A 14,926-nucleotide genomic window follows, 5' to 3' on the forward strand; every position below is an offset into this window, starting at 1 on the left:
TGTCGCAATGCCTTGTTTTCATCCAGCAATACCATGCTCTCAGCCTCTCCCTGGGACACGATACGGTGGTTCATGGTCTTGAAAGAATTAGAGGAACGTGGTTCAGTGGTTGAGCATCAACCTATGAACCAGGAGGTCACAGTTTGATTCCCGGTCAGGGCACATGCCAGGGTTGGGGGCTCTATCCCCAGTGGGGGGCGTGCAGGAGGCAGCCGATCCATGATTCTCTCTCATCATTGACGTTTCTATCTCTTTCTCCCTCTCTGAAATCAATAAAAAATATATATATAAAAAAAAGAATTAGAGGAGAAAAATGGTTTTAGCATTATACACTGAGTGGCCAGATGATGATAATCTCTGAACGCGTAATAATCTGGCCACTCAGTGTATATCCTATAAAATAAAAGGCTAATATGCAAATTGTCCCCTTGACTAGGAGTTCAACCAGCACGCAGGCCGGCCAACCGCCCATGTCCCCTCCCCCTGGCCAGGCTGGCCGGACCCCACCCATGCACGAATTCATGCACCGGACCTCTAATATACACAGGCACATGCACACACACACACACAGAGTGGCCAGATTACTATGCGTTCAGAGATCATAATAATCTGGCCACTCAGTGTAGGTGGGGAGATATGGCAGTTCTTTGGATTTTAGCCTGCACTTTGCCAGGAAGCTCAGAGGACCTCAGGAAGAACTCGGGACTTCTTAAACTCGGTGTAAAACACAAAATCGGGGAAATAACAAGCATGTGTCAGTAACAGAAACTTCGGGAAAAATAACTGCCAATTCGGAAAACGTTATTGGCCTCATAAAGTCCTGGTAGGGATCTGTAGACAGTTTCAGTTAAATTGCCAAGGCCAGGAAGGATTATGTTTGAGAGTTTGGGGACATTATGAAATTATTTTACCCCAATGATTTGAAAGGTTCGTTTTTATTAAAGTATTAATCATTTGTATGACTTTCAGCATGAATATCTCAGGCGACAAAGGGTTAGAGCTCTCAGTTGGGTGCGCATACTACCAATTGGATCCTGTGAGTGGAGGCTGCATTGGAGTAGAGGCGTCATCTTTTGGGTGTTTTTCTAATGGGTTTGCCCACTAGATTATAAATGTAGAGTGAGGAATTTCTCAGTAGGCAGTACCCCCTTTGCTCTTACCAGGTTAATTAGAAACCTACCTGCTCTGAAATGTGTTCAATAGACAGTGGCCTTTTATTGAAATCTAATACTCAACTTACAAAGTACATTCTGTAAGACAAATCTAAAAATATTAATTTCTCCTCATATCATAGCGAGGGGGAAGATCCTTCCAAGTTTTAATAAAAATCTTGATACAAGGTTATGATTCATTTCAGGACTGTAAGAACAGCTTTTTATTACTGCATGGGAATTTTTATTTCAGAGCCGTGTGTGGGGGAGCCAGCCGAGGGTGGCCCCCCGTGATGGCCACCTCCTGGTATTCCCACCCTTGTATGGTCCTCTCACGGCGTACCACGTGGCCAATAGAACCCAGGTGAGGCGATCGTACATCACCTCCCACATTAAGCTCTGGGAAACCAGATAGCTTCTTTCTTGGGGTTCCTCTCTCTTAGAACACCTGCTGTGGGGGCAGCCCGGTGGCCCCCCGGGCACGGAACTGAACCCTCCCGCAAATGGTGAGTTTGGAAGTGGGGTTCTCTAGCCCCAGGCAAGTCTCCAGAGACTGCAGTCCCAGTGGACAGCTAAGAGACCCTGAGCCAGTTCGAGCACCCGGCTAAGCCACTCCCATTCCTGACCCTCAGAAATTGGGAGATAGTAAATATTTAATTTTTATTTTAAATAACATTTTTATTGATTTCAGAGAGGAAGGGAGAGGGAGAGAGAGATAGAAACATCAATGATGGCAGAGAACCATGGATCAGCTGCCTCCTGCACGCCTCACACCAGGGATCAAGCCCACAACCCAGGCCTGTGCCCTGAGCGGGAATCGAACTGTGACCTCCTGGTTCATAGGTCGATGCTCAACCACTGAGCCACGCCACTGGGCCATTGGTTGATTTTTGAATGTGCCCTGAGTATGGAACTGGAAACCTTGGTGCATCGAGTCGACACTCTAACCCAGTGGTCGGCAAACTGCGGCTCGCGAGCCACATGCAGCTCTTTGGCCCCTTGAGTGTGGCTCTTCCACAAAATACCACAGCCTGGGCGAGTCTATGTTGAAGAAGTGGCATTACAAGAAGTTTAAGTTTAAAAAATTTGGCTCTCAAAAGAAATTTCAATCGTTGTCCTGTTGATATTTGGCTCTGCTGACTAATGAGTTTGCCGACCACTGCTCTAACCAACTGAGCTACTAGGCCCAGACTCAGATAGTTGTTTCCAATTGCTTTGCATTTGAAATACTGAATAGAAGCAGGGTTTCAGCAATCTTTTTTTTTTTTCTTTATTGATTTCAGAGAGGAAGGGAGAGGAAGAGAGAGATAGAAACATCAATGATGAGAGAGAATCATTGACCGGCTGCCTCCTGCACATCCCCTACTGGGGATTGAGCCTGCAACCCAGGCATGTGCCCTTGGCTGGAATCGAACCCGGGACCTTTCAGTCCGCAGGCTGATGCTCTATCCACTGAGCCAAACCAGCTAGGGCGGTTTCAGCAATCTTAAACACATCCATTGGGGTTCCCCAGTAGACCACTCTGGAACTTTCTGCATCCTGCAGATAGGGAGAGATTTGGGGTCAAATCCTAAAGGGTAGCCTCTGCTGTGGCCTCACCCCCACAGCCCCACCGCTCTCTTCCCCTTCTCCCCTGCTCCCTGGTTTAAGAGAAATCCCTAACACCCATGCGATCCCTAGGGGCATAATCGGGGCTAATACTGTTAACCACACACCCTCACCGCCAGCATAGCTAGTGTTCAACACAGGGTGATAGGTTAACCAGTTTTACAAACTGCATTCCCCCCATTTTTAGGCATGAGGAGAAGAGGAAAGGATTATGATTTTGTCACTTTTATTTTCTAGTTTAGGTATCTAGACTCCAGGGTTGATAACAGTGGACCTCAGAGTTGTTTATCCTGTTTCCACGGAAGATTCTAGAATTTCTCTGCCACCAAGAGATTCTAGATTCTCTTAGGAAGTACTCCTTAAAAGTCTAAACTGGATTTCACTGAGTTCGTTTAAACTCACTTCCAAGTATTTCCATCAGTAGAACTAGTCCCAGACTTTTTTGGTGTGAAGAGATTTGTGGCTCTACCAAGTTTTTAAAAAGCCGTGTGTGCTAAGCATCCTTATTTGGCCCCTGGACACCCCAAACAAGTAACAAAAACATATTCCCAAGAGAGCTTTAAGAAAATAAAAGAAGCAATGAGTTAGCCCTGGCTGGTGTGGCTCAGTGGATAGAGCCACGGCCTGTGGACTGAAGGGTTCGATTCCCGGTCAGGGCACAGGCCTGAGTTTCGGGCTCAATCCCCAGGGTGGGGCGTGCAGGAGGCAGCCGATCCATGATTCTCATCATTGATATCCATGTCTCTCTCTCATCATTGATGTTTTTTATCTCTCCCTCTCTGAAATCAATAAAAATGTTTTTTTTAAAAGAAAGAAGCAATGAGTTAGATACATAATTTGAAATGCCTTTCATTCAGTCTTTCTTCCCCATACAAAACTAACCCTCGAGTTGCAGGTCCCATGAAAACAACCCATCTACCCCCTCACCTTCTACAAAACACTTTACGTCCAGATCAAGGAAGAGGCGACACTCGGTGTCAGTTCTGTGCTACTTTTATTAACCAAACTGCGGGTTTCAATGAGATTTGCACTGTTTTAGAGTCAAAACCGAACTTTTCCTCCATCTTTAGGAAGAATAACAGTTCAGCGCTTGCCAGCTGCAAAGATTCGACGAATCTCACTCCGGGGCCTGCAGGTTGGGGCTGGCGGCCACCTAGTCGAAGCTGACATAAATGCAGCACTCGGTGGCCGTGGTGGTGGCGGCCTTGGTGCGGGTGCGGGTGTCGGTGTCCGCAGCCGCCTTAACGCCGCCGCCGTAGCGGTGGATGAGCAGGCGGCTGCCCTGCACGCTCTGCGCCATCACGTTGGCGCCATGACACGCCATGAGCAGCCGGTTGCGGGGCTGCACGCGGTGGGCGAAGCGCATGAAGGCCAGTGAGTAGAAGATGAGCGCCGTGGTCATGCGGCCGCTGATGATCTCTGGGGTCGCCTTCATGTCCCGAAAGGCGGCCAGCGGCAGGCCCCAGTTGGCCAGGGGACCCCAAAAGTGTGTGCTGGTCACATAGTCGCGGAACTCCTTGGTCTTCACGTGGTCCAACGCCTTCCGCCACAGCGCCGCCATCGCCGGTCACCGAGCAGTGGCAGCGCCAACGGACGCCCAGCCAGCTTACAATGACGTGGCCATGGAGACCGCTGCCACGGCCTCGCGCCTCAGCCGGGCTTGCCGTAAAGTGCAACACACAGCACAAGCCGTTGTCGTGTGTGCGCCTTTGGGGCGGGGTCATGGCCTCGCTTTCGCGCCTCCAGCGACTGCCGTAAAGCGAGGCAGACAGCACGTGCCGCTGTTGTGCGTGCGCCTTTGGGGCGGGATCATGGCCTCGCTTTCGCGCCTCCAGCGACTGCCGTAAAGCAAGGCAGACAGCACGTGCCGCTGTTGTGTGTGCGCCTTTGGGGGCGGATCGTGGCCTCACTTTCCCGCCTCCAGCGACTGCCGTAAAGCGAGGCAGACAGCACGTGCCGCTGTACAGGCGTTAGTGCCGGGCAGGAGCGCAGCTTCGCCCTGGTGCCTTAATGCGGCTGCGCCTTAATGCGGCTGCCGTAAAGCACGTCGGGCAGCACGTGCTGCTGCTGTGTGTGCCTGTGGGAACCCGAGCGGGGCCCTGTGGTGCCTGCCTTCGCGTGGCCACCTGAGGTGTGCAGAATGCGCATGTGTGCGCGTCTGTGTGCGCCCCTCTGGCAAAGGTGGAACCAGAGCCCCGTCGCTGGCACCCACCGTGCTGTGGCCGCCCTAAAACTCCAGGCCCCACTTAGCCCCGGAGGGTGACCGTTGGGCTGCCCGTGTCCCCTTAGCTGGACAGACGGAAGCTGGGCTTGTTCGGTTTGTGGACAGCGCTGATGGAAGCTGATTCGAAATTCTTCACCCAGGTAAACGCTGCAGTCCTCACCCAGTTTGCCGGAGCGTTACTTGCAGACATAGTTACAGGTCACCCCGAAATATTCCAGCTCTGGCTCCTAACAAGGACATTCTCCTAAACGAGGAACTTCACCACAACACAATAATCCCGTCCGATACTTAACATTTAGTAGAGTACTTTCTCTACTGTGCAGCGCACATTTAACTTTCAGTTTTATGGCTGTGCTTAAAGTTTATCTATTTTTAGTGTTTTTATTGATTTCAGAGAGGAAGGGAGAGAGAGAGAGAATCATGGGGGGCTGTCTCCTGTACGCTCCCCACTGGGAATGGAGCCCGCAACCAGGCACGTGCCCTTGACTGGAATGGAACCGTGTCAATCAAGATTCACATTTAGTTATTAGAGTAATCTTTTAGATTAATCTCCTTAATCTAGAATAGTTCTACAGTGTTCTTTGTCTTTAGTAACACTGGCATTTTATTTTATTGATTTGAGAGACAGACAGACAGACAGACAAGCATCAATTTGTTGTTCCATTTATTTATGTGTTCATTGGTTGATTCTTGTTTGACCGGGGATCAAACCACAACCTTGGCGTATCAGGATGACACTAACTAACTTGAGCTATCCAGCCAGGGCCCATTGATGAAAATTCTTAATGACAAAACTGATTATTTTCCCAGGGTTTTCTGCCGTTTCCAATAAAAATAATACTGGTTGAAAAATTATTAAGTATACACTGAAATACTAATACTTTAAGTAGTGATTTATAAATAAGCCCATTGTACCTTTAAAAGTTATTACATTCATTCTGTTCATTTATATCCCAAACATTTCACATAAATATATAGTATAGCCATTGCTCGAAAGGAAAGCAGCATACTTTTTAGATAACCCTTCTAAAAGGCTAAGCTTCCAAACATGGAACAGTGATCACAGGCAAAAGGGTAATCTCATCAATGTGTAAAGAGTCCCTAGTAATTCCACTTCTTGGGATTTATCTTACTTGCACATATATTGTAGGCTGTATCAGTTAGCTATTGCTGCATAACAAATGATCCCAAATTCTAGAACCTTAAAACCATAGCTGTTTATTATTTCTTACTAGTTGGTTGGTTGGGTGGTTCTGCTGAGTTGAGTCAGATTCAGCCAATTCTGGCTAAGTTCACTCGTGTATCTGTGGTCAGTTGGTGGTTGGTTAGGGGCGGTTTGTCCAGGATGGACTCAGCTGGGCCACTCGGCTCCCATCTCCTAGCCCCGTGGTCGGCAAACTGCGGCTCGCGAGCCACATGCGGCTCTTTGGCCCCTGGAGTGTGGCTCTTCCACAAAATACCACGGCCTGGGCAGGTCTATGTTGAAGAAGTGGCGTTAGAAGAAGTTTAAGTTAAAAAAATGTGGCTCTCAAAAGAAATGTCAATCATTGTGCTGTTGGTATTTGGCTCTGTTGACTAATGAGTTTGCCGACCACTGGGCTAGAACAACAGCCCTTTTTTTAACTCACAAATGTGCAGTTTGGGCTGGACTCCTGGTTCCTAGGTCCATGCTCATCTGCTCCAGGGACTGCCAGCTGTGGCAGCTCAGCTGGAGGCTGGAAGAGTCATTTTCGGGATGGCTCACTGCATGGCTGCCCTGTTGATACTGGTTGTTGGCTAGGAGCTCAGCTGGGACTTGGGGGGCAGGTCTCAGTTCCTCTCCACAAGCTGCTTGTGCTCCCTCCCTAAGCTCCAAGAACAAGACAAACGAGAATCACAAAGAAGCACCCGGTCGGCGTGGCTCAGTGGTTGAGCGTCAACCTGTGAACCCGGAGGTCATGGTTCCATCCAGGTCAGGGCACAGGCCCGGGTTGCAGCCTCCATCCCCAGTGTGGGGTGTGCAGGAGGCAGCCGATCCCTGATTCTCTCTCATCATGGATGTTTCTCTCTCTCTTGCCCAGCCAGCGTGGTTCAATGGTTGAGCATCGATCTATGAACCACGGTTAGGGTTAGGGTGAGGGCTGGAGGTCACAGTTCAATTCCCAGTCAGGACACATGCCTGGGTTGCAGGCTTGATCCCCAGTGGGGGGTATGCATCTCATCATTGAGGTTTCTCTCCCTCTCCCTTCCTCTCTGAAATCAATAAAAATATATTTTAAAAATTCTATACATATAAAAGCCTAATGGGCAAATTGTTCGACTGGGAGTATGACCGCTTGCTATGACATGCGTTGACCACCAGGGGGCAGCGTGGAAATGGTGGGTGTCGGTGAGCAGCACTGGCAGTGGGCAGCAGTGGAGGAGCTGCTGGCCCCAATGGGCCCCGATGAGAGCGGAACCGCAGTGGGATGGTGCAGCAGGTGAGTGGGCGGTGCCAGGCCAAGGTGGGTGCAAGCAGGGGCCCGATTGCACCGCCAATTACCCTGCAGATGGCAATAAGCGGCGACAGTGGGGGTCGGGGTCACTGCCTGGCTCCCAGGCACTGAGGAAGCTGGGCAGGGGCCCCAACCCCAATTGATCACCCCACAGACAGTGACCAGCAGGGGTGTCGGGGGGGCCGAGCCCCAATCGATTGCCCCATAGGCGGGATGGTGGAGCAGTTGAGGGGGCGCCGCCAGGCCACGGCGGGGTACCAGTTGGGGCTGCAGGGCTGGAGGCGCGAGCTGGGACCCGATCCCCGCAGGCCACCCCAAAGGACCCCACCCGTGCACGAATTCGTGCACCAGGCCTCTAGTAATAAATAAAATAAGTGATTTGTGGGGAGATACTTTGAGACTCTGTAAATGCTCATTTCCTCATCTAATATTTAACCTACTACATTTAGCATCCATTCATGATTCTTGCCTGTACCTTGTCTTAATCTAATAATAATTTATTTATTTGGTTTTTACTCTATTATTAATATTTTTTCATCCTCACCCGAGGATATTTTTTTATTGGTTTTTAGAGAGAATGGAAGGGAGGGAGGGAGGGAGAAGGGGAGAAGAGAGAAAAGTTGATGTGAGAGACAGACTGACTGACTGCTTCCTGCATGAGCCTTGACAGGGGCCAGGCATCAAAAGTGCAACTCAGGTACATGCCCTTGACTGGGAATGGAACCCTCGATCCTTCAGTGTCCGGGCTGACACTCTAACCCAGGCGTCCTCAAACTACGGCCCGCGGGCCACATGCGGCCCGCCGAGGACATTTACCCGGCCCGCCGGGTGTTTTTGCCGTTTTGTTTTTTTACTTCAAAGTAAGATATGTGCAGTGTGCATAGGAATTTGTTCATAGTTTTTTTTAAACTATAGTCCGGCCCTCCAACGGTCTGAGGGACAGGGAACTGGCCCCCTGTTTAAAAAGTGTGAGGACCCCTGCTCTAACCACTGAGAAACAGCAGCCAGGGCATTATTTTTTATTTATTTTTATTTTTAAAAAATTTTCTTCTCTTTTTTTTAAAAAATATATTTTATTGATTTTTTACAGAGAGGAAGAGAGAGGGATAGTTAGAAACATCGATGAGAGAGAAACATCGATCAGCTGCCTCTTGCACACCCCCTACCGGGGATGTGCCCGCAACCAAGGTACATGCCCTTGACTGGAATCGAACCTGGGACCCTTGAGTCCACAGGCCGACGTTCTATTTACTGAGCCAAACCGGTTTCGGCCAGGGCATTATTTTTTAATTTATTTTTCAATTATGTTACATTCAATATTATTTTATATTAATTTCAGGTATACAGCATAATAGACAATCATATACTTTACAAAGTGTTCCCTCCAATATTTCAGTAACCCCCTGGCAGTGTACGTAGTTATTACAATATTATTGACTATATTCCCTAGCCAACATTTTACTTTTTAAATTATTTTCTGTCTTGTGGTGTGAAAGTCAGACATGTGTTTTATTAAAGTTGCCCTGGTATGCTGGCCAACATTTACAAAGCATAAGACGTCCTGAATTATGGCTGTGAAAACCGAACATTTAGGATTTAGGTATTTTATGAATTTTTTGCCACATCCTATGCTGATTTCCTTGGAATATTTGCTCTTAAATTCTACCAAAGGGAATAAATAGCATAGTGTCTCAAGAGAAGCTGGATGAATAAAACAATAGGCAGATATATTGACTCTGCTATTTTCAGTTACTGCTGAAAGTAATTTTAGAGCCATCTGTGGTTCTGATCCTAATCTTCTGCCTTCTTACACTGTTTTCTCCCCTCATGTGAATAGAATGGCCGAAGGCTGGATAGTTATCCAGTTTCTTCCAGTAGCTACCAGAATGTCAGTGAAATGTGTTGTACCTCATTTTCTCTAGCAATCAGGTGGCAGGAAGGGATCGGTTGGGTCCATTCCCCAGTGACCTGTTGCTCCCTCCCAATCTTTTGTTTCTGACTCGCTTTATTGCAATACTTATTTTATTGCAGTGCTCTGGAACTAACTCACAATATTTCCAAGGTATATACACACACAGGTACACATTACTATTTATTTTTATTTTTTTTAAAGTTTTTATTGATTTCAGAGAGAGGAAGGGAGAAAGATAAGAAACATCAATTGGCTGCCTCTTGCACACCCCACACTGGGGATTGAGCCCACATGATTTCTTAAATGACAGCCAGGCTAGATATAAAATTCTTGGCTTGCATTTTCTTTTCTTGAAAATGCTGTTTCAGTCTTGCAATACTTTGTGTATTATTCTTGAGGTCTGATTCCAGGTAAATTTCTTCTTATATCAGTAACTAGAGGCCTGGTGCACGAATTCGTGCATGGGTGGGGTCCCTCGGCCTAGCCGGCAATTGGGGCCGATTTGGGCCATCTTGCCCAGTCCCAATCAGGGCTGATGGGGGCCGGCTGGCCGGGGAGGGGCCATGGGAGGGCTCCAGGGCATATACAGCCTGTGTTGCCCAGTCCCGATTGGCCGGACCCCAGCAGCAAGCTAACCTCCTGGTCGGAGCGTCTGCCCTCTGGTGGTCAGTGCATGTCATAGCGACCAATCAGTAGGACACTTAGCATATTAGGCTTTTATATATATATAGATTTGACCTTTTGCCTGGAAGCCCTTAAAATCTTTCTTTTGTCTCTAAAGTATAAAATTGTATTAAGATGTGTCTCAGAGTTGATAGACTTAGGTCAATTTTCCCAGGTATGTATGTAGATTTTTCTTATTTATGGAGTTTTCTTGGATTAGAATTTTGAAAAATTAGCTCTCTTTCATTGTCGTTTTTCTTGTATATTTTCCATTTCAACTATTTTTTTTCTGACCCTTTTTTCTTATTTACCTGGTTTTCCATTTTTATGCTGTATCCTTTATTAGATTTTCATTTTAATCTATTCTCCTTTGGGTTCCTTGTAATTTATTCATTTGAGATGGTTGTCTTTTACTTTGACTTCAATTTCTTGCCCGAGTTCAATCAACTCTCTTGCATTTATTTCTGTCTGTCCTTTTCCATTCTTAGTTTTTACATTTCTGATTTTAGGATTTTTTTTATTGAAAAACATGTGTTTAAGTGTATTTAATTTAGTTTGGATTTTTCCTGGTTGGCCTTTATGGGGAGAATTTTTGTGAGCTGATTTTTTCTGTTTTGTCTTAAAGTCGTTTTGCATTGAAGTAATTACTTTTTTCTACTCCCAGGCATGTTGTGGACAGAGGTCCTAGCTGGATAGCACCTTCTTCTTCCTCTCAAAGAACAAACAGGGTTTTGCCATACAAGGTGGGAGTGGGGTGAAGACAGGCCGGGACTCCCCTGGGGCACTCCGCCTGTGCTGTGGGAAAGGACCAGCTTTAAATTTTTAATTTCAAATCCATTGTGGACCAGTACTCGTGTAAAATACAATGAAAATGACATTTGTAGTGATAAAAAATACAAGCCTAATTGTTTTATAGTTAACAGACAAAATTGCATTTTTAAAATGATTTTTTATTGCCCTAGCTGTTTGGCTCAGTAGATAGAGCGTCAGCCTGCAGACTGAAAGGTCCCGCATTTGATTCCGGTCAAGGGCACATGCCCAGGTTGCAGGCTTGATCCCCAGTGGGGTGTGTGCAGGAGGCAGCCAATCCATGATTCTCTCTCATCGTGGATGTTTCTTCCTCTCTGAAATCAATAAAAATATATTTTAAAAAATAAATAAAAGGATTTTTTATTGATTTTGAGAGAGAGGAAGGAAGGGAGAGAGAAACATCAATGTGAGCAAAACATTTTTCGGCTGCCTCCCGTACGCTCCCTACCGAGGATCAAGCCCGAAACCTGGGCATGTGCCCTGACTGGAAATCAAACCAGCAACCTTTCAGTTCACGGGACAGTGCCCAACCAACTGAGCCACACCGGCCAAGGCAAAATTGCATTTTAAATCAATATAATCAGAAAAAAAAGAAAAATTTATAAAAACTGTGCATTCATTGAAAGTGAATATATATAGGTAATTAATCACTATTTATATTCATAACTTTATCATTACAGTTATAACTAAATAAAAAGTTACAAGTCAAAGCAGTTCTCCCACATTAACTACCTACATGCACACTTTGAACAAAACCCATGAATATTAATATTTTAAAGTTTTGTTTATTTTTAAAAATATTTTTTATTGATTCAGAGAGGAAGGGAGAGGGAGAGAGATAGAAACATCAATGATGAGAGAGAATCATGGGTCGATTGCTTCCATGCCCCACACTGGGGATCGAGCCTGCAACCCGGGCGTGTGCCTGGACCGGGAATCGAGCCATGACCTCTGGTTCACAGGTCGAGGCTCAACCACTGAGCCACGCTGGCCGGGCAATATTTAAAAATTTTAAATGTGACAAATAAGCTTGGTTGCTTGCTAGCCTATCTAATTGAAGTTGGATTGTTGACAGTGCTGAGCTGTTTCTTTCTTTGGTCTTAACATTTATAGTAGAGAAACTAGTCTCACAGAGCTGTTGACAGGAAAGGAAGAAGATATTTTAAAGTAATTCAGAAAGTTCAGGATATTCATTTTTAATTCTCATCCAAAATAAAAGCAAGTGATGATTTATTCCCAAAATGTCTTCAAATCTTCATCCAGCTCTAACAATTTATGATGTAAAAGTTAAATATAAATTCTGAATGTGATATACTTGTGGGTAACATTTGGCAAACTAACCTTAGACTATCTTCCATTACTGCATGGTGTGTGGTGCATGACTAGGACAGCCTGCTCTCTGTGACTCACCATACAAGCTTTCCAGTATCCAAACTGGTCTGTACCTCGTTCACTGAGATGAGTCTGTTGATCATGTGTTTGGATATCATAACGTCAAATCGCTATAAAAATTTCTCAACACTTATCGCATCGCAAACTGCTAACAGCCCAGACCTGCACCAGTCTATGGCCCCCTGGCCCACTGGCAAGTTACCAGAGACTCCTTGGATCTTCCAGAGTAGCCGACGGTAGAAGGAATATTGCTAGAGATAAAAAATCTCACAAAAACCACCCAAGACCTTGTTATCTTTTAAGGTGGCAAGAACATCTACCCTGATTCCTTCCTCATTCTCTCATGTGTTATGCTTACATGTTCTAAATGATACCACTTTTTCTTTCCTTCCTTGTCCCACCCATCTTTCTCTCCATCACATAAAGGTATCACATAGAGGTGGTTTACTTGATATTTAGTCCATAAACATCAAGTGGTGCCAGAGGCAAACAAGTGCTCAGAAAAAAATGAGGATGTGTTAAAAGGACATAGGAGCCAAAGAAAGGGGCTCCCACTGGCCAAATCTGGGACAAAATAAATGATTATAATCCAGTAATGGATTATAACACAGAGACTAAAACAAATATCCACGAGTTCAGGTAATCTATATATATAAAAGGCTAATATGCAAAGCGTCCCCTCGGGAGTTCAACCGGGAGACTGGGAGTTCGATCGCTTGCTATGACGTGTGCTGACTACCAGGGGGCGACGCGGAACAAAGGGGAAGGAAGGCCCTGGCCAGCAACCCGAAGGCCCTGATTGGCCCTGATTGCCGGCCAGGCCTAGGAACACTACCCATGCACAAATTTCGTGCACTGGGCCTCTAGTAAATAGAATTGATAAATTAGTGGGAGAGAAGGGAAAGCTCTTTACAGAATTCCAATTAGTAAGTATACTAGGAATAATGGATTGAGAAAATCATTATTTGGCAAACACCACAGTAATAATTATTTCAGACAAGAATCAGTGGATGCTAAAATGAATGGGTAAAAGTAGGATGAAAAATGGGATATAAACATAGTCTTAAATTGTCTAAGTATAGCCCAGCCAGTGTAGCTCAGTGGTTGAGCATCAACATAAGAACCAGGAGGTCATGGTTTGATTCCTGGTTGGGCCTGGATTGCAGGCTCAATCCCCAGTATGGGGTGTGCAGGAGGCAGCTGATCAATGGTTCTCTCTCATCATTGATGTTTCTATCTCTCCCTCTCCCTTCCTCTCTGAAATCAATAAAAAATATATATATTTTAAAAAGACATAGCAAAAGAAAATAAAAATCGATTCAATATTATTCCTAATAGAATTAGGCTATAAGCAGTATCTACCACATGTAAAATCTCAAATGTTTTATACACCCAGAATATTCTACCAATAAGATATGAAGTGATTGGGTTTTTCTCTTTCAATGCCAGTGGATAGTCAGCCATGAGTCAGCCATGAGGCTTTCCTGCTTTTCACACACTGTGATTTATGTTCCTGAACAAATGAGACTTAATTTAAGAGCAAATCATCAGCAACAGGTATAATAATCTTGGCAGAACATTTATTTTAATTAATTGCTTTCTGTCTAACACAGATAGAAGGGTGCTGATGCCATTTACCCTATAAGGATTAGTGCTGTCATGTAATTAATTTTTTTTCTTCCCCTAGAACTTAAAAGTCATCAGTTTTAAATCACAAAGGCATTGGTTTACTTCATTGTTAATCATAACAATCTAACTTTTATGCACTGTTTATAGAAGAAACTTGTGGAAGAAAAATGAATTTTAATCACTGCAGCATTACAGATTTCCTGCTTCCCAAACATAGGCCCTTAGGGGTCCCATGGGGGTCAGTATTTGGGGCTAGGCAGCTGAACAACCCTCACCCCATAAACTTGGCAGTGGGTAGTGGTGGAGAATAATTGAGTGATTTTAGAACAGTGTAGTTTTTTTTCCCTGTGGAATTGACTATCAGCTTCATTATTATTTACTAGTGGCCTGGTGCACGAAATTCGTGCACATTAAAAAGGGATTAGAGGAAATATTTTAATATTGCTATTTGCCCTTTCTCTATGATAGAAGTGTCAGAGATGAAAGAAAATTAGTAAAATGTATATGAAAGTCTTCCTCCTGTCAGAGTCTGGGGCGTGCCGTGGGACCCAGAGTCAAGTCCCTGCCCACCCGTGGCACCTCAAAATCACACCAGACCCAGACCTCCCCACCCACATTGGGTGAGATCGAGACCCAGCTGGCCCCACCCTTGTCAAGCCCCGCCAGGCCAGGGGGGCGCAGCCTCAGGCCCCCCGTCAAGCCCTGCCGGGTGTGGGGGGGGGGGGCGCAGCCTCAGGTCCTCCAGTGCACACCAGGCAGGGGGCACAGCCTCAGGTCCCCTGCCCCGGCCCAGCACCACACAGCCTCAGGTCCCTGCCGATTGCTCATTAAGGCACGTTATGGGAATTCTGCCTCCACTGTGGGTGCAGCCATCTTGTGTTACAGAAACCCCTGCCTCCGCTGCCATCTTTGTGATGGTCGATTTGCATATTTCCTCTTTATTAGGGTAGTTTAATGGGAGGCAAAAAGAAAATATTTCCTTCACGCTATGGATGCTTAACACTGCAGCTGTCAAAGGTATCTTGCAATAAGTGGTAGAAAACACAACCAAATAGACTCCGTT

At 45.8% G+C, this 14,926-nt stretch overlaps 1 protein-coding gene across 1 annotated transcript; it reads right to left on the bottom strand.

The window, feature by feature from the left end:
- Positions 1-3,912: 3,912 nt before the first annotated feature.
- On the bottom strand, positions 3,913-4,320 carry MPC1L (mitochondrial pyruvate carrier 1 like; the record flags this gene model as incomplete). Its single annotated transcript, XM_079764656.1, has 1 exon — positions 3,913-4,320. One exon carries the CDS (start codon positions 4,318-4,320, stop codon positions 3,913-3,915), a length of 408 nt encoding a protein of 135 aa, XP_079620782.1.
- Between the last annotated feature and the right edge of the window lie 10,606 nt (positions 4,321-14,926).

This window comes from Cnephaeus nilssonii (genome assembly GCF_951640355.1).
Source record: "Cnephaeus nilssonii genome assembly, chromosome: X".
Lineage (NCBI taxonomy): Eukaryota > Metazoa > Chordata > Mammalia > Chiroptera > Vespertilionidae > Cnephaeus > Cnephaeus nilssonii.